Source organism: Ascaphus truei, chromosome 3, assembly GCF_040206685.1.
Source record: "Ascaphus truei isolate aAscTru1 chromosome 3, aAscTru1.hap1, whole genome shotgun sequence".
In the NCBI taxonomy this organism is placed as follows: Eukaryota; Metazoa; Chordata; class Amphibia; order Anura; family Ascaphidae; genus Ascaphus; species Ascaphus truei.
In genome coordinates, this window is record NC_134485.1 from 26,520,841 (window position 1) to 26,538,974 (window position 18,134).

The window sequence follows — 18,134 nt, forward strand, 5'->3', positions numbered from 1 at the left end:
ACTGACAAGGGGTTACCACGCAAGGATAGGCATGGTTATTAAACTGGAGGACACGCCAGAGGATCCGCCGGATCGTAGAGGACAAAACGCAGAGTCCTGCCAGGGACTAGGACCGAAGAAGCTGACAGCTTTCACCTCCTCACCCCCCCCCCCTCTCTTCCCCACCCATGGTGACATTTTATCTGTTTGTGTGACATAAGGCAGAGGCATGGCATTTAATTAAGAGAGTTCAGGTGACAACATGTACAACTGTCTGTTATGCCTTGTGGAAAAAGTCAATAAAATTTGAAGTTAAAAAAAAAAAAAAAAAAATCATAAAAGTTTGTTGTTATTTCAATTAGGGGAATGAGAGGAATTGTAAAGAAAGTGTAAAGTATGAACGCCAACTAAGGGTCACAGTCACAAAGCTCTGTCACCTAAAACAATGTGCATCCCGAATGTTAAGTGGGAGTCAAACCATAAGCCCAAGTATTTACAACTAGTGACAGGTGTTAGGGTGGTGTTAGCGTTGGTTCGAATCAGGAGCTCAGTCACTGGAAGCTTTACAAATTTAGTCTTGGTCCCAAGTACCATTGTTACAGTCTTGTCAGTGTTTAAAAACAGTTTGGCATATGGCATGGAATTTAAATGATGCCAGAAGCCCCATTTCAGTGTCTGGTTCTGAGCAACGCCAAGCATACTGTACATCTAACTTTAAAAACATAGCATTAGGTCCCTGCGTTAACCTTAATGCAGTTTAGTGGATATGTGATGTTAAGTTAACACCTCATTTGCCTATCCTTATACATAAGGCTGCGTCCATAGTGCAAGCGATGGCGCGCGCAGCCAAAATACAGAAGCTCTATCGGGCCGGCCATTGTGCGCGTGAGGAAGGGCAATGGCGCGGCAGAATTTGGGACACATTTTTTTGTTTTTTTGTTTTTTTCGCCATGTGAGTGGTTCAGCCAATGAAGGCGAACCAGCCTGGTGAGGCCACGGACACGCGTCTGCAATGCCTCCCCGTGGCGAGCACGAATCCATGCGCTCCGTCGCAGATGCCTGCACTATGGACAATGCCTAACGCAGATGTAGGGGATTTAGCATGCACTAATCACAAATCAATGTATACTAAATGATTGTGGTACTTTTGTCCATACATTTTGGGATCTAGCATATTTATCTCAGGTCCTACAGTACAATTTATTTTCGTTTTTTTACATGTTATTAAATACCTATTTTTGTATCTTTTTGTGTTTATTCAGTTAGAGTAGATTTAAAAGTCATATAAAACTATTCTTTTCAATATTTGCTTAGCTTCCTGGATAAATAAAACGTAAGACTTCCTACCTGCAATTTCCCTGGTGCAGCAGAAGATCACATGTACTGTACATGTTTATGATGTCACAGAATGTATATGCATATTAATATGATGTCACAGAATGTACATGCATATTAATATGATGTCACATTGGGCCATTTTAAGTGCAGTTGCTGTCTAGTTCTAAATGCCATGTTCAAATACAAAGCACGTTTACTGTAAATCTTAACAGAAATATTCAAAGCCAATAAAAGGGCCTTTCAAGGGAACATTTAATCCTAAAGACAGTAGAAATGACACAGGGTCATCTCTTGAGATTGGAGGAAAGGAGATTTGACCGGATGCAAAGGAAAGGCGTTCTTTACAGTAAGGACAGTTACAATGTGGAATGTACTAACAATGGAGACCGTGTTGGCAGAAACAATAAATATCTTTGAGAAAAGGTTAGATGCTTTTTTAAAAAATTTTTTAAAGAAAGCAAAAAGGTGTACAGGGATACATCAAATATGTTAACTATAGGAAGGATGTTGATCTAGGGAGAAATCTACACTGTAAGTACAAATATAGGATAAAGTATATTTCGTCTAAATTTAGCATACTTTAGGTTGACTTGATGGATGGATGACTTTTTTCAACCTCATCTACTATGTAACTATTATGACTGCCATTACTGGAGTCAGGAAGGAAGTAATTATTTCCTCTGTGAAACATAATTGGATGCTTCACTGTACTTTTTTGTTTGTCGTTCTCGGGTTCAATATAAATACAAACATAGGATAAATATCCCTGTCAACTACATTTAACACAGGCTGAACTCTATGGACATTTGTATTTTTTCAACCTCACCTGCTACGTACTTACTGTATGATGTATCAAATAAGAAATCTTATGGGCGGAAGTGTTACCATATTTACTAAAAACAAGGTATTTTCTTAAATCTTTGCCCAAAAACACTCAAACGTACATCAAAGGGTTTCCCAAGTGAACCTCTCCAGAAGTATCTATGGCTCTTGAGGTAACGTAGACACGCAGCAGACAAGATAGGTGATACAGAATACCAATAACTATTAACATCCCTATCTGTAAAGTGGTCTTTACAATACAAGATAGAAGTTAAAGTGTTTTGTACGGTAGCTGTTGTATATTTCACACGTCTAAGTTCTTTCAAAACTAAAGCTGTCTCACATTTTAATCTGGTCTGTAACTGTTACCTACGCCTATAACATATATTATCTTTAACTGTGCATGCAATGTCTTATATATAATGTATACCCTGCTCACTTCATGTAACTATGTATTTGCAACCATGTATTATTTTTCATCATAGCTCTGTGCCCAGGACATACCTGAAAACGAGAGGTAACTCTCACTGTATTACTTCCTGGTAACACATTTTATAAATAAATACATTTCAACACAATATAGTATTACAGACCATATAGTGGTTCGAAATAATATATAGCTGAATATGCTTACCCCTCTTTAACATTTTGTATCGAACTTATTGTGATTACATTTCACAATTCTAATTTTTGCCATGTCATCTCCTCCCAACACCCTAACTGGATGTCCCCATATTTAAATGCCCCGTCCTTTGCACGAACTCCTGCACTAGCTAACTACTTGTTGGCTAGTGCCACCTAGTGGCTACGAGTGTGAATATGCATAAACTGTGCAGACCTTCATACAGCCTCAGGTCACAATCATAATGATGTTGGGATATGTAACAAAGACACCAATGACCTAATACTTTGCTGTGCTATTGTCCCCCTTTATATGCGAAACCCAGCATGTATCGCGTTGTGAATCCTCTTCTCAAAAATATTATTCATAATAGTTCTCACAACAGTGAAGTAAAGAGTCGATGCATACAATATTTAAAGTCACTTCGGAGCTTGCAGTTTAATGGATATTACACGGTGTATTTTGGAGAAACCAGCATTACAGAAAGTTTGATCACCGGTGTGAAATGTTACCCACCAGAACTCAAGGAACTCCCCACCTGGAAGGTTGTCCATGCCGGGAGCAGCCAGGGATGGGTCCCATGGAAATATAGATTGGTCTTACAAAATGAGCTACCTATGGGACAGCAAGAAGACATCTTCCAAGATCTCTGTCTATCTGTAAAACTGCTGTATGGAAACTGCGTGATCGTAGTGAAGGAAAAAGATACTGCAAAATGCAACCTCGGGTGTCCCCCAAGTGATGTTCGGGTTCCACATCGGACGTCAGACTTTGGCCTACAAAATGTTGTTGCCTGCCCTGAAGTCGCCAAAAACCATGGTCACGAACTATTGTTCCTGCCGTCTTCCTACAGCTACCTACATCCATTGGACACTGCCTGGTCTTCTTTGAAATGGTTCATCATGAACAACAGGAAAGAGTTCTCATTAATTTCCCATCAAAACCCCCACACATACCAGTGCATATTTCTCAGTGACTTGATTGGAAAGGGCATGGAGAGTGTGACCCCAAGCAAATGGAAGGTGTTAATCAACAAAGTGAGGAGATGGGAAAACCACTATTTGCACAAATGTTCATAAAAAGGTGATGTTTGGGGTCACATTTATAACATGATGGTTGTCAATAAACAAAAAAAATCTCAATTGCTTGCAGTTCAACAATGCTTTGAGGTCCCTAAAGATTAAAAGATGTTGTTTTCCCCCAATACGACCTACAGTATTTTTAAAGTGAAACCTATAGGGTACCCTTTAAGTCAGGGGTGGCCAAGTCCAGTCCTCGATGGCCACCAACAGGTCAGGTTTTCAGAATGTCCCTGCTTCAGCACAAGTGTCTCAGTCACCTGTGCTGAAGCAGGGATAGCCTCAAAACCTAACCTGTTGATCGCCCTTGAGGACTGGAGTTGGCCACCTCTGATGTATGTAGTCCAATCAGTGGAGAGCACAGATAGGTGAATAAAAAATAATATAGAAACACAAAATAGTGCAATATGTCTATTTTAAATCGATAAACTTCAGTGTAACCTTTAGACTGTGTACTCAATGTAGCTGTTCTTTTAAGCATTTCCATCAGTGGCAACAAATGACCAGTACGTCTGGATGTGTGTTCCCGTCCCCCCCGATGCCAGACGCTCAACACCCCGCGCAAAAACAAGTCACACAGCAGAGACATCATGGTAACGGTTGAATTGATGACAGGAGTTAGTAAGGGGGTTATTGTACAAGTGAAGGATTAATGCTGTGGGGGTCCCATTCAGAAGCATGAACCCCCCCCGCTCTCCCCAGCGTTAACCCTCCCGTGCAGCAATCGGCACTGCCTCCAGCGCAGCAGGCGTTTGCTTGTGTGTCCGCGGTGCCGGGGGACAGCACGCCTGGCTACATCCGTATGCGCAAAAGTCTCTATTTAAACACAAAAACGACCTGAAACATACCAGGCTGCGTCTTTGTAACAATCGTAGTCGCGCCATTTTGGATACGTCTGCCTGCGATTTACGGAGCGAGTGGGAGGAGTTAGTGCAGTTATATTTGCATATTGGCGCAAGTCTTTGTATTAAGAAATGTGCGTTATTTTTTTTTTTATGACTATTTTCTGCGTGGGTTTTCTCCATCACCTTAAAGGCGGCATAAGTGGGTGATTTGGGGGGCAGAATCCTAGCATTGCAGAAAGAAAAGAAAATGCCAACTTTGCGACACTAACGCGTCAGCGCCGACCAGTTTCCTGATACATAAACCCCTTCGATATCATGTGGCGCGTACAGTTTCCAAGGAAAAAAACATTTTGAATATGCTAGCCAGGGCCTACGGAGAATCAACGCAAACCTGAGCCCAACGTGTAACATTTTAATTTTGATCCAATGAAAATGTATCAGTGTCACGGTAGAGCCATGCATGGGTTACATTGTGTGAGCAGAACAGCAACCAAGGGGTTAACTTTCCCTTTTTTTTTTTTTTTACAGAAAGGTTTCTGACCTTGCACTTCTTTAACCCAGGCTGTGCTAAATAAATAAAATAAGCCGTGTAATATGGCAGGCATGAGCTTATAGGGGTGCATGTTAAAATGAACATGAAGCAAAAAGTGATAGAGGGCTCATTTGCATATCCTTACCCAGAATCCCACGCTGCATTGGAAGCATTGTATGCAAAGAGATAGGATTGCAGACATGTCCGAGACATTATCTTTCGCCATCTGAATCTGCTCACAAGTGGTATTTTTATTTGTTGTATTTATTTTACAACTTAATTAGTTACATAGCCTGTGATCAACTGATTTCTCTATTTCCACTTCTTGCACAGTATTTTCAAAGTGTTTTCAATTCCACTGGCATTAGGGATTACCAAGACAACCTAAACTAAAATGTGTGTGAACAGCATCGGACATTTTAAAGTCCCAAAGAACAACTATGAACATTTAAAAACAGTTACGCAGCAGACGAAGCAGACGCAGCATTTGACAAGAATACAAAAAGATATACATTTAGCGGGCAGAGGGGATTGCTTCTCTAACTCTTCCGTTGCCATACAGGTGTGCAAGGAGTTACAAGCCCCTCTGGCAAGGAAAGGGTTAAAGCAACCTTAATTGATGTATCCCACATGTTAAGCTGCAGGTAAAGGGAAGGGATATTGTGACTACTCAACAGTATGTACATAAAATTACTCAAATGTTCGTGTGCAGACAAATAGATTTTAAAAAGATGCACTTTTGCAGCCATTGTGTTTCTTCTGTATAGGGGGGGTCCTTTTTGGTACCAGTGCAATAGGTTTATAGTCAGGCAGCCTAATGATTTTAAACCAGATAACCTCTAAAAATTAATGCTTTAAAATGTCATATATAACATTTTCATTTAGCACCACAAAGTGTGTCAGTAAAAGGCTACTATACTTTAATATTGAGAGGGATCAGCTTATTGGGTGTTTTTAAATGACTTATTTCAATAGTCTTTCTCCAAGTACTGCAGGTTTACTTACTTTACAGAAATTCCTGCTATGTCAATGAATTTAGCAGCAACAAAGACCGCTGCACAGGGTGATGTCTCTGTGCATCCACAGCTGGCTAACCTCTATTGGCAATAATGATGGGATGACCAGTGTTGTGCTGCAGCAAATATCTGGCCAGGAGCGTGCATGTCAATGCATACCGGTACTGCCTCACCCTGTGCTGCTTTTAATGAAGGCCAGGCAGGGTTTTTTTTTTGACCTGCAATCCATTATTTTTAAAACTCCTTACTAAAGGCATTATGGCAGGGGTTCTCAAGACCCCCTCCCCCAACAGGCCAGGTTTTCAGTCTTTGACTGAGCCACTTGTGCTGCAGCAGGGATATCCTGAAAACCTGACCTGTTGGGGGAGGGGAGTCTTGAGGGCTGGAGTTGAGAACCTCTGCATTATGGGATCTGTGACTTTTTGCTATTGTGGAAGGAGAGCTGAAAGGCCAGTGCTGAATGAATCTCTTGTGCAGAGTTAATAAGAATTGGCTATTGCTATACAGGTGGAGGTTTGCTGCTAACACAAGGGTGGACAAATTACTTGGTAATAAGGGGAGGATAAGACATCCTAGTATACTGATCACTGTATTGGATTGAACAAAAAACCCCATTTGATTTGCGAAGAGCACGCATTACTTTTTTTTGCCATATGTTATTTTGAGAGATCACGTCATTTACGTCAAAGCATGTTGGTTTTGGGCACGTTTCTGAGAAAATCTCTTTTCATTGTGATTGGTGTTGCAGCTTATCCAAATCAGGTGGGTTTGGGACTTTATTTTCTATTTTCGGTTATATTGATGACTTATTTATTATTTTTAGTAAAAGTAAGGGTCAGGCTATTAACTTTTGAGCTTACAACTTACCAGCCATGATTTAAAAAGGTATTTGATTTTCATGAAAAAGCCACTTCACCTCATTAATACAAAAACCGCTTTATGTTGAGCAATTTGAATGTTGAATATATTATTAAACAATATATATTCTGGATTTTCACTGATTTTTCTAAGAGCCCCACTGTTTAGCATAAGCTGTCTAATAAACTTCAAGGGCGTCTCACAGATCTAAAATCTATACTTTTCTATTAAAATGCATTTTATTTTCTCCTGAACCCCATAATCTGTGATTTTGGTAAATGCAAGCTAGCATTTTATTTAAAATATTCGTACGTGCTCTAGTACTGAGCTTCTTGGTGAGTAGCACGTTAAAAAAATTCTATTAATTCTGGAGCTGCAGTAATTGCCATTAAATCTTCTTCTAATTTTAGCATCATTGCAACAGTTTTTTGTAAACCCATTTATAGTTAAACTGATTTTTTCTTTTTTTTATTCCACTAATAAGGCATGAGCATTCCAGGCAAAAGGAGAGGTTTATTGGCAGCTGTAATAACTTTAACGCGAGAGCACTCAGTTTCAAACCAGTGTCCATTTTATAGGGTATGTGATTTGGGGACATATTCTAACACAATACATACCAGCCCTATCCTACCTCTTCTAACACAATTTTAATCTTGTCTGAAAACTTTTACATACGCCCATAATCCTATCTCTATCCATGAAATGTCTGTAAATTGAATGTATAATCTCTGTTCATTTAACGCAACCATGTACTATCATAACTCTGTGCTCAGGACATACGTGAAACGAGAGGTAACACTCAATGTATTCTTTCCTGGTAAAACATTGTATAAATAAATAATAACATATTACTAAGCTAATAGCCCTGCCTAGTAAATTTGGGCCTCTATGTTCCTGTGCCTAAGGCATCATCATTTGTTCCTAAAATCTCTGGGTTGATGGATTAACGAATCTAAATTCTAAACATGCAATGAATCATTCTAGAAATTTAAATAAATATTAAAAGTAGCATGTCGTCGTAAACATGGGCAGATCTAAAATCTAGTACTGTGTATAATTAGAATGTGCTTCGAGTGACTAAATAAGCCAAGTACGTAAATTTATTTTAAGTGTGTATATAAAACAAAAATCACTCTGCAAAATTGGGGTACAATTGTGTCAGATAAATAATCGTATTGTGCAACATGGTAGAGAATGTTACAGGTCCGAGTGCTTTCATTTCGTTGCAGTTCCAATGTATGCTGCTACTGTAAGGCCGCGCTTATAGTGCGTTCGGATGATGTCGCTGTCCGCGCCAGTTGTATTTCGCTTTGCAGCGACGTCGCAAGCGACCTGGCCATTGTTTGGTTCAGAGGCTGTCACTTACGGCGACAGCCTCTGAAAAATCAAATTTGACCGGCTTTAAAATTTCGCGTTGCCCTGCGCTTACTATAAGCTCACGCGACGGCGGCAATACATTTGTTTTGCCATGACGGCACGTCGCCGGCACTATACGCACAACCTGAGTTAGACCAGGGGTGCGCAAACTTTTTCCTCTGCGCCCTCCTGCCTGCTCTCCTACCCCCCTCCCCTCTTTACGTTGTCTCCAGTCACGTGACATCGCAGGGTCATTTGATGCCGCGTTGTCATGGCGACAAGGTAAGGAAACTTACAGAGGCCTCAAGCGCTCCCCGGCATTGAATTTAAATTCTTTGGGGGAAGAGCCTTTACAGAAAATAACAAAGGGTCTTGACAAAGCGGGTGACGTCCAGGCTGCAGGACTTCCGAATTAGAGGTGGTCATTCAACACCCTTTCATGTATACATGCATTATTTGTGTTAATACCGTTATAGAACTTTTTTTATTTTCTTGTATGATATATTTTGTAGATAATTTGTCACTTTGGGTATAGCGCTGGGGTTGTGTACTATCCTATTGCTTTGGGGGAAGAGCGCAGGGCCTCCGCAAGCGCCACACACCCCTGAGTTAGACTAACCTTTTAATACAAATGGTGTGGATAATAATTACTACCTTTTTTTTGAACTATTGGATAAAGGGGTTCATTTATCAGAGTCTCTAGGCTGCACAATGGATCCAAAAACACTGCCCCAGGTTTATCAAATCAAGAAAATCCAATTTGGTTTTAATAGGAGTATTTTTCCTTGGTAAATCTGACCCAGCTTTACAGCTTTGATTGACCCATGTATGACTGGGGGAGTTATGTAAAGTTAGGGTTGCCGGACATCCCGTATATGTGGGATTGTCCCTTATTTAATTGATTTTGTCCTGGCATAATTGTCCCATATTTTAGCACTTTCACATGAAAATGCCTGAAGTTAAAATGACTATAATGACATCAGTCATAAAAACGTTATAGATTTCTAATAGTAATAGTTCCCTTTTCTGATAGATGTCGCCTTACTAAATTATTAAAATAACAATGTTAGGACGCTGCCTGGTCATCTCCTAACACCATGGCGCCCCCCCTCCCCCCTTCCCCATTTTTTTATAGGCTTTACTCTTTCTCCCACTGCCACTTGTTAGTTCAGTTTGTGGCCAAGAGCAGAGATGATTTTAAAAAATACTATGCGGGAAAACAAATTGTTACAGAGTGATGCAAAAGTATGAAACAAATATTACTAAATAGTTTTTTCATATTGTCAAATGCAACTAATCTGTGTTCGAATGTGCAATATGTAAATACGTTGTATAATATTTTGTATAGCTATTTTGATGGTCAGTCATTAACCTATTATGACGTCCCACTGGATTTCAGTGTCCTGTATTATAATCTGTTTCTCTTTCATGCACAGCGTGTTCAATTCCATCAAAATAGAATTGTTTCATACTATAAATGCTCCCGCTTTCCACTTCAGGACTGGCTTAATTTATTCAACGGAGTTATAATTTCAAAGCTCTTTATTTACTTAAATACATTAAATGAGGCAATTATTTTCTATAGAATGTTCCTGCAATTACATACATTGTGGGGACTTGAGGTTTTTATTCACTATGCTCTGAAGTGGTCTTAGTCAGAAGTTTTCAATGCCATTTAAACTTCCCTGACAAGTAGCAGATAGTTTCTCACTATATTGTATAGGGACCTTCATTTTAATTATACTGTGTATAGAAAGTTTGCAAATGGTATGCATTTGATTTGACTGGAAATTGTATACATAAGATGTACTGTTTTCTAAAACTAAATCCAGTATTTTTGTTCAATTCATTTTTTTTTTAGGAGTACCTGAAGACGTTTGGTGGAATGGAGTTGCAAAACCAAACCAGAATACATTCCACTTCCATGAATTGCTTATCCCAGAAAATGTCCAGCAGCCCCCCAAATGAGACCAGCAATAAATATCACGTGCCAATTTCAATTGGAGATGGACTGTATGTCTTTGGACTTATTGGTATATTCATAGTGTTGAAGTCTCTGCTGACCATCATTACCATGGTAGAAAACAAGCCGCGAGACAGTGAATACGTCCTGTCCAAGTGTAAGCCACAGGTTCCCAACAAGACTCCTGTCCAGACCATGGAGAGTGTCACTATTACAACCCCCAACTCGCCAGCTTCATGTCAAAAGCTGAACACTTCTATCAGCTCTCCTGCTTTTCACAGTGGGAATACGTGTTATCCAAAACCCAACCTTGAGAAAGGAGGTCAAGAGTGTGGAGGAAGATGTCCAGAGGGCAGTACTAAATCACCGGTGTGATTCTGCCAATGTCTCTGCACTCTCATTTGGATGAAAGTGACATTGTACTGAAATAAAGTTGGGTGGTTTAATGACGACAGAGAGAAAATAAAAATAACACTTGTGAGCACATTCACATGTCTCAGTCAGGTCTGCAACTGTCTTCTCCCCATTATCTTTTCGCATACAGTGCTTCCACTGCAGCCAGGGATTCTGGGTAATAACATGCAAATGAGACCTCTGTGTTTAAAGAGGAACACATTTTGCTTGCACTTGGTTTCATTTGGTGGAGATTTCTGGTGTGAGACCTGCTGAATATCAAGAAACAAGTGTTATTCACACAGCAAATGTATGGAAGGATTGATGATACGTTAACTGTAAAAAGTAGAAGCGTTACACAAGTTCTATGCATTCATCACGTTACGTGATTAAAATATAATGCGTTGAGTAAATTTGTTGAGCTCTTTATTTAACAACTATTTACTAAGACCTACCTGCTTAGGGATTGTAAAGCCTATTCGACATCAATGGCTACTGTTGTTATTTTTGTGTGTTTTAAATTTAACGTGCTCTATTTTTAGAGCCACAATCCCTGTAAAACATAAATGTCTTCTTTTCTACCGCTGCTAAGTCCTTTTGCTGCTGTTTATAGCAATTTCACCCTCTCGAATTCTGGAGTCGCCGAAAGTTTGCCTTCTTGGGAGTTTAAAATGGCTACTGTCATTAACAAAGGGTACGTGAGTTGTTTTTTTTGGGGGGGGGGGAGGGGGGCAGCTGATGGTTACAGAAGCCCTGTGCTCTTCCCCAAGGCCTTTAAATGAAATGCCAGGGGGGGGATCGCAATGCCTCTGTAACTCACTTACCTTGATTCAGCAGGCTTCGGGCGATGCGTCATCAAATAACGCTGTGGGATCATGTGACGCCACATGATCCCGCGGCATAATTTGATGCCTGTCGCCATGGCAACGCGGCATCAAATGACGCAGTGGGGTCACGTGACCCCTCTGCATCATTTGACGCCGGCACAAAGGTAAGGGGGGCGCGAGCACTGGTGGAGAGCAGGCAGAGGGGCGCAGCGCCAAAAGTTTGCGCACCCCTGCATTAACACAAGATGTTCTCCTGGTAACTGTTGATGCCTGTAAATGTAATAAACAAGTGAAAACTCTGCAAAAAAAACCCTAAAGATTTTGAAAAAAAGAAACATTGGAAATCAACAAAACGTGATCTATTTGACCATGTTATGACCTCATTTTTTTTGTTTTTGTTTCTTGGTGGGGATTGCTACTTCAACCCCTTCAGTGCATCATGCCCCCTCCAACACTTCCTGATCATGTGAAGGCTCTATGGTGTGGTCACGTGATCGGTTCCGGGCCATCAGGCCAAATGTACCGCTGCCTCCAAAAGGTGCCCCGCTACCATCCACCGGTGGGGAAACAAAATGGAAATTTAAATATCTGTGCTTCCTATTGGCCCGGGTTTGTCACGCGATTTAAGAACTAGGAAGTAACTGTCAGCACCTACGCAGGTAATTTCTCGGGAACTAGGGGGACCCCATGCGTCATTGTAATAAAAAAAAGTGACCCTTGACATTTCAAAAATGCCAAATAGAATTTAATGCGAACATACCCAGAAGTGAGAATATTACAATACTTGGATTAAAGTTTGTTATCTAATGCCTAAATGAGGGACAAACTCCTTGGATAATTTAGTGTGCTGCTACCCCTGCTTAATCTGTTGGATGCCCATTAATGTAACGAAAGGTGTTTCCTTGAGGTTTGCTTAGTGCATCACAAACTTGTCTTCAACTTTCTGAAAACAACCAGGGACCTTACATATTTATCATATGGTACACGGGCAGTGGCGGAGTTCCCATTAGACCCGTTAAGACCTGGGCGGCAAAAATGTCCGCCCCATCTACATTTGCCACGCTATTGGGCCTGACGGGAAGGCACTTACATGTGGCGGCCACCTCCTTGCTGCTGCCCTCCTCCCGAATTGCATCATATGGCGCCGCAGCTGGCACCAACGTGACGCCACACAGCGTTGTTGCCATTGCAATGTAAAGCCATGTGTCTTCACATTGGTGATGTGATTCGGAAGGAGGAGGGTGGCGGGAAGGAAGCGGCCGCCACATGTAAGGCTTAGTCCATAGAGACTGAAGCCGTGCGGAGGCGCTTCCCCTGGCCTTAGAGTGCGTGCCGTCCGTGGGCGTGTCTGGGGGCGGGCCAGTGACGTCACGGAGCTGGTTCGCCCTCATTGGGCGAACCGCTCACGTGACCGGCCCTGCGCTCCGGCAAGCGAAGAAACGAAAGATTTCTTAAGACACACGCTTGCGGAAGCGTGCACGAGCCCCTGCTAAAGCCGCTCTCATTGCGGCTGCAGGGGCTCAGTGCCGAGCAGCAGCGCGCCTCAGCACGGGCGCTGACCATGCCCGAGGCCTTAGTGCCTACGGGCGGCGGATATTGAAATCCGCCGCTGTCCACAGGGTCTTTATGATGCCATTAAGACAGCTAATAGGGAAAGACCTGCAGGGTTCTGGCCTTATAGGACGTAGGTGTAGTGTGAACCCATATTTGGGTGGCATGTTCCATATCCATTATGGGAAGAAAACCCGAATGGGGCAATTCAGCACCCAGATGAAAAGCTGATTAAAACAGCTGGGAATCAGTTGTTGTACAACGTCTCTGCATTCTGGACTGACGAGGGCATGTGTATATGCGTATATGTGTGTGTGTGTGTGTGTATATATATATATATATATATATATATATATATATGTCTAATTTTAGGCAATCTAAAGAACAATGTGGTCACAGCACAAATGTGTATTTGCCAGTAAATAGTTACTTATACTTCCCAAACTAGACTAGTGCACATGGGCCAAATTTGAGTCAAGTACTTTGTTATATTGAAGCAAATAGTTGGAAGTCGAAGTCACATTGACCTCTGGCTTTCTGTTGGGTGACCTTGCAGTATTTTAGTCTAGTCCCAAGTGATGGCTATTGAGAGATCTCCCCTGAAACAAATAAGAGTATTTTTTTTTAGCACAGGATTCTCTCCGCATGTGGTTTGAAGGGAGGTTTCAGGGGAGATAGATATAGATAAAGCACTTGGGACTTGCTGGTGGTATTGCATACACACGAAGGTACAGTAGATTATCACTTTTTTGGATCCAAAACGCAAATATCCACGGCTGCGAAGAAACACCGCCTTCACTGCGAATTTGAATGTTGGCGTAAGATTTGCCCATCTCTACTTGTCATTTGCAGAGATTAAGGCCACAAAAATGCTAGAGGAGACATTCAGCTCATAGACCATGGGAAAGATGAGACAGGGTATTGGTAAATGTCTAAATTAGTGTGGCAGTCCATCAACATTTTATTTCTATTTGTTGCAAATTATTAATATATGATGTATCATACAAAGAAAATGATAAATGAGAACCATCTTGGACACAATTGCCCAGTACCACTGGTTATTGTAAAGCATTTACTATGCAGCATTTGTAATTCCTTCACTGTATTTATATTAAGTTATCCCATGCGTCCACTACTGCTGTGATTCTCACAAGTTCTTGCTGCTGTGACTTGGTTACTTTTCATTTTGAGGAGCAGCAGGCTATATTTACATAGCCCCTTCCAGTTTACTCCCTAAGCCAGACACGTCATCAACAGATCCCCAAACAAATGTAAAGAACGAGGCTCTTATATCCACGTTTGAAAGTCAAATATTTTTGCCTCTATTTGCCCCGTCTGTCATTTGCCCGCTAGTACTTCTTTTGATATTATCATTTAGGGATGCGCAATCTTTTCCCCCTGCTCAGCTCCGACATCAAGTGACGCCGCGGGGGTCATGTGAAGTAACGTTGCCATGGCAATGCGACGCCTGGTTACCATGACGACACATCTCTGGAAGCCCGGGTGAGTTTGTTACAGAGGCCTCACGCAGTACCCCGGCATTTAAATGCCTTGGGGGAGAGCGCGGGACCTCTGTAACCCCCACGCGCACTCCTGATGTATGTCACTCTCTTTCTTCCTTTCCTTTGACCCAACATCCAAGCCCTTTCATCTCACATCTCTCCCCATTGATGCAAGGGGGGAGGGGTTTGTTAATGAAACTGCAATAGTGGCGATCAAGGCACTAAAGTAAAAGGGAGTTTCTGTGAGATAGTACCCCAATTGCTATTTAAAGCTGCAGTTGTCTTTTTTTTATTTATTTTTTTACTTCAATAGTTTTGTGTGCAATCTCTAATTACCTAAAGAACTGTATAGCTGCAGCTCAATTCGTTCTCCATGTATTGATAGGTCGAAATTTGGTGACATAATTAGTGAAGGGATCTGTTTATATTCTGCTTGTCTGTCAGTGGAAGTTCATGAATATTCATGAGCACTCCTGCACTGACATGTGCTAGAGGGAGGGCAGGGCTGACAAAGGGGTGTGCCAGGGCTTGTGACAGGACATGAAGGGGCAGTGCCTTAGCAAATGGCTGTTAAAATACAATACAAGAAAATTGGTCTTTCAAAGTTGTTTTTTTAAAAACAGAAAATGCTAAAAGTATTTTCTCACAGTACAGAACTGATTTATTAAAAAAAACCACACATGCAGAATATTGACTGAACTGCAGCTTTAATTAATCACTCCCCCTCCAGGCTTTTTGTTTCTTGCACCAGATGTCCGGAGACCTTTAATACCACCAAATCCCCCACCAGCGCCCTTAATGTAGAGCTTATGAATGGTCAGTAAGAGATTTGTGAAGGTCTGCATGAGACCCATTACTTTAAAAACACAGGAACAGTTGCAGCATTGTGACACTGATCTTCGAGCTGAAGACTCCTGTACTTTTTATTGAATATCTGCCATATCTGTCCTTTTCCAATTTTTCCGTTTCTCAAGAAACTCTCGGTAGAAAATATATGGTGTATCCCCTTAACGTAAATCCAGGCAGCAAGATTCAACTGTATCCATTTTTTTCTATCTTTTTCACATTTCTACTGGCATCTAATTGAGCAGGAAAAGCCATGCACATGCAATTCAGAAGTATCACATTATGAAAAAGCCTTGGGCAGGGGGTTCTCAACTCCAATCCTTAAGACCCACAAACAGGTCAGATGTTCAAGATATTCCTGCTTCAGCACAGGGTGTATTCTTCCACTGAGCCCATCTGTGCTGAAGTAGGGATATCTTGACCTGTTGGGTGGGGGTGAGGTCATGAAGACATGAGAACCCATGGCCTAGGGCAATATCCATTGGTTCATCTTGGTCCTAGTAGGGACTGCTTCTTTAAATACTACTTTCTTAGGCCCGGTCCCCACTGCCTGCGCAACGGCGTGCACAAATAAGATACGGCTCTCTATGGGGCCGGCCCCAGTCAGTGCGTGAACGCACGCACATGATCAAGCGCGAGTGGTGCGACTACATTTTGAGAAGTCAAGAAATATGACTTCTGGCGCGGCAGCCGAGCGATGGCCACAAGCGCCTCCAAGCGCTCCGGTGCCCTCACCGTGTCTGTAGACTTTAGGCTGTGGTCCCAGTATGCACTGCAGCACACGCGCCCGGCACGTGCACAGCGCTTCACTGCGGGGAGATAAAGGAGATTGCAACGGGGGGCATGGCAGGGGCCACGACCTCACGCAGCTGGTTTGTCCTCATTGGTTGAACCGCCGGTGGGGGCGTGGCCACCCCTCCAGCGCAAGTTGTAAAGACAGTTTTCCTGTCTTTGCAAAAACTGGTAGTAGAGCGCGGCTGCTAAATACGCACCAAGGTATGTAGTGGGCCTGGCCTGATTGAGGGGCGGTACTTGTTCGCGCAGTACCTGTAGAAGGTACTGGGGACGCAGTACCTTCTACGAGGTGCGCTGATCATCTTAACTCTATTATTGCTGAGAATTGGGAACAGTTCCACTCTTCAAGCTGCACCACATTACTCACACAAGTTTGGACTGCCTATAGTTAGGGAGCTTCCTTTATTGTTACCAATCTTAGGCCTCGGGCATAGTGCACTGAGCGTCGCTGAGCAGTGCTCTCGCTTGCTGACGCTCGCGCTACCAGGAGCTTTTTGCTGTCCTGACAGAGGAGACAGCAAGCGCGCTTGGGAGGCGGGTATCACTGTGTGTGTGTGTGTCACTTGGTAGCTGTCAGTGTGTGTGTGTGTCACTTTGAAGTGTTGTGTGTGTGTGTGTGTGTGTCACTTTGAAGTGTTCTGTGTGTTTGTGTGTCACTGGGGAACGTGTGTGTGTGTGTGTATTATATAATATTTAAAAAAATTTTTAAAAAAAGACGTGGTGAGAATAAATTATTTATTAACATTGTGCAACTTTGATAAATATATGCACGCACGCAAACACACACAATATATATATACACACACACACACACATTATATATACACACACACACACACACACACATATACACACACACACAAATACACATTATATATATACACACACACACGCACGCGCACACGCGCACACACACGCACACACAATAGGGACCGGAGCAGAAGGGGGGGCAGGGACCGGAGCAGAAGGGGGGGCAGGGACAGGAGCAGAAGGGGGGGCAGGGACCGGAGCAGAAGGGGGGCAGGGACCGGAGCAGAAGGGGGGCAGGGACCGAAGCAGAAGGGGGAGAGGGACCGAAGCAGAAGGGGGAGAGGGACCGAAGCAGAAGGGGGAGAGGGACCGAAGCAGAAGGGGGACAGCGATCGGGGCATCACCTTCTCCCCCCCACCCCCCTCCCCCTTCCTACACACACACACACACACAACACACACTGACAGAAGTCTGGTCGCGGTGCTGACAATGGTGGCTCTGTAGGGAACCGGCTGCAGCCCCATTGGATGGGAGTGGTCAGGTGACCGCTCCTCCGCTTCCCCGAGCACCAAATTTCAGTTTGGCGCTCGGGGAAGAGTTTCTCCTCCTCAGCGCGCATGAGCTTGCATCAGCAGGGAGAAACTATAGCCGCGCTGATAGGAGATGCAGGGGCGTTCTGCATCTGTTCAGCGCGGCTCAGCCCGCCTCAGCCCGCCTGAGTGCTCTATGGCCCGGGCCTTAGGGCGTAACATGCAAACCATGGTACAACAATATTAGAAATGTCTATTTGAAAGCCCCTTTCTTGGCAGCTTAACTGTAGTTTCCTGTTCAGTGGCATTAGTCTGTTACGTTAAATATAGCTTCAGTATAGGGTTGTTCAAGTATAACGTTTTACAGCACATTTCTGGAATTTCTTAAGTCAAACCTATAAAGGATTGCACAATTCCAACACCCTAGAGTGCAAATACTGTATGAAGATTTAAAAAAATAAATATATATATCTTTTTACACAAACCATGTACTGTACAGTCTAATGACTTAATATACTTATAGGCTAAAT

The 18,134-nt window shown here is 42.6% G+C and overlaps 1 protein-coding gene across 1 annotated transcript; it reads left to right on the plus strand.

The window, feature by feature from the left end:
* Positions 1–3,087: 3,087 nt before the first annotated feature.
* On the plus strand, positions 3,088–3,840 carry C3H21orf140 (chromosome 3 C21orf140 homolog). The gene has a single exon (XM_075593295.1). The coding sequence runs from the start codon at positions 3,088–3,090 to the stop codon at positions 3,838–3,840; it is 753 nt and encodes a 250-aa protein (XP_075449410.1).
* Positions 3,841–18,134: the final 14,294 nt, after the last annotated feature.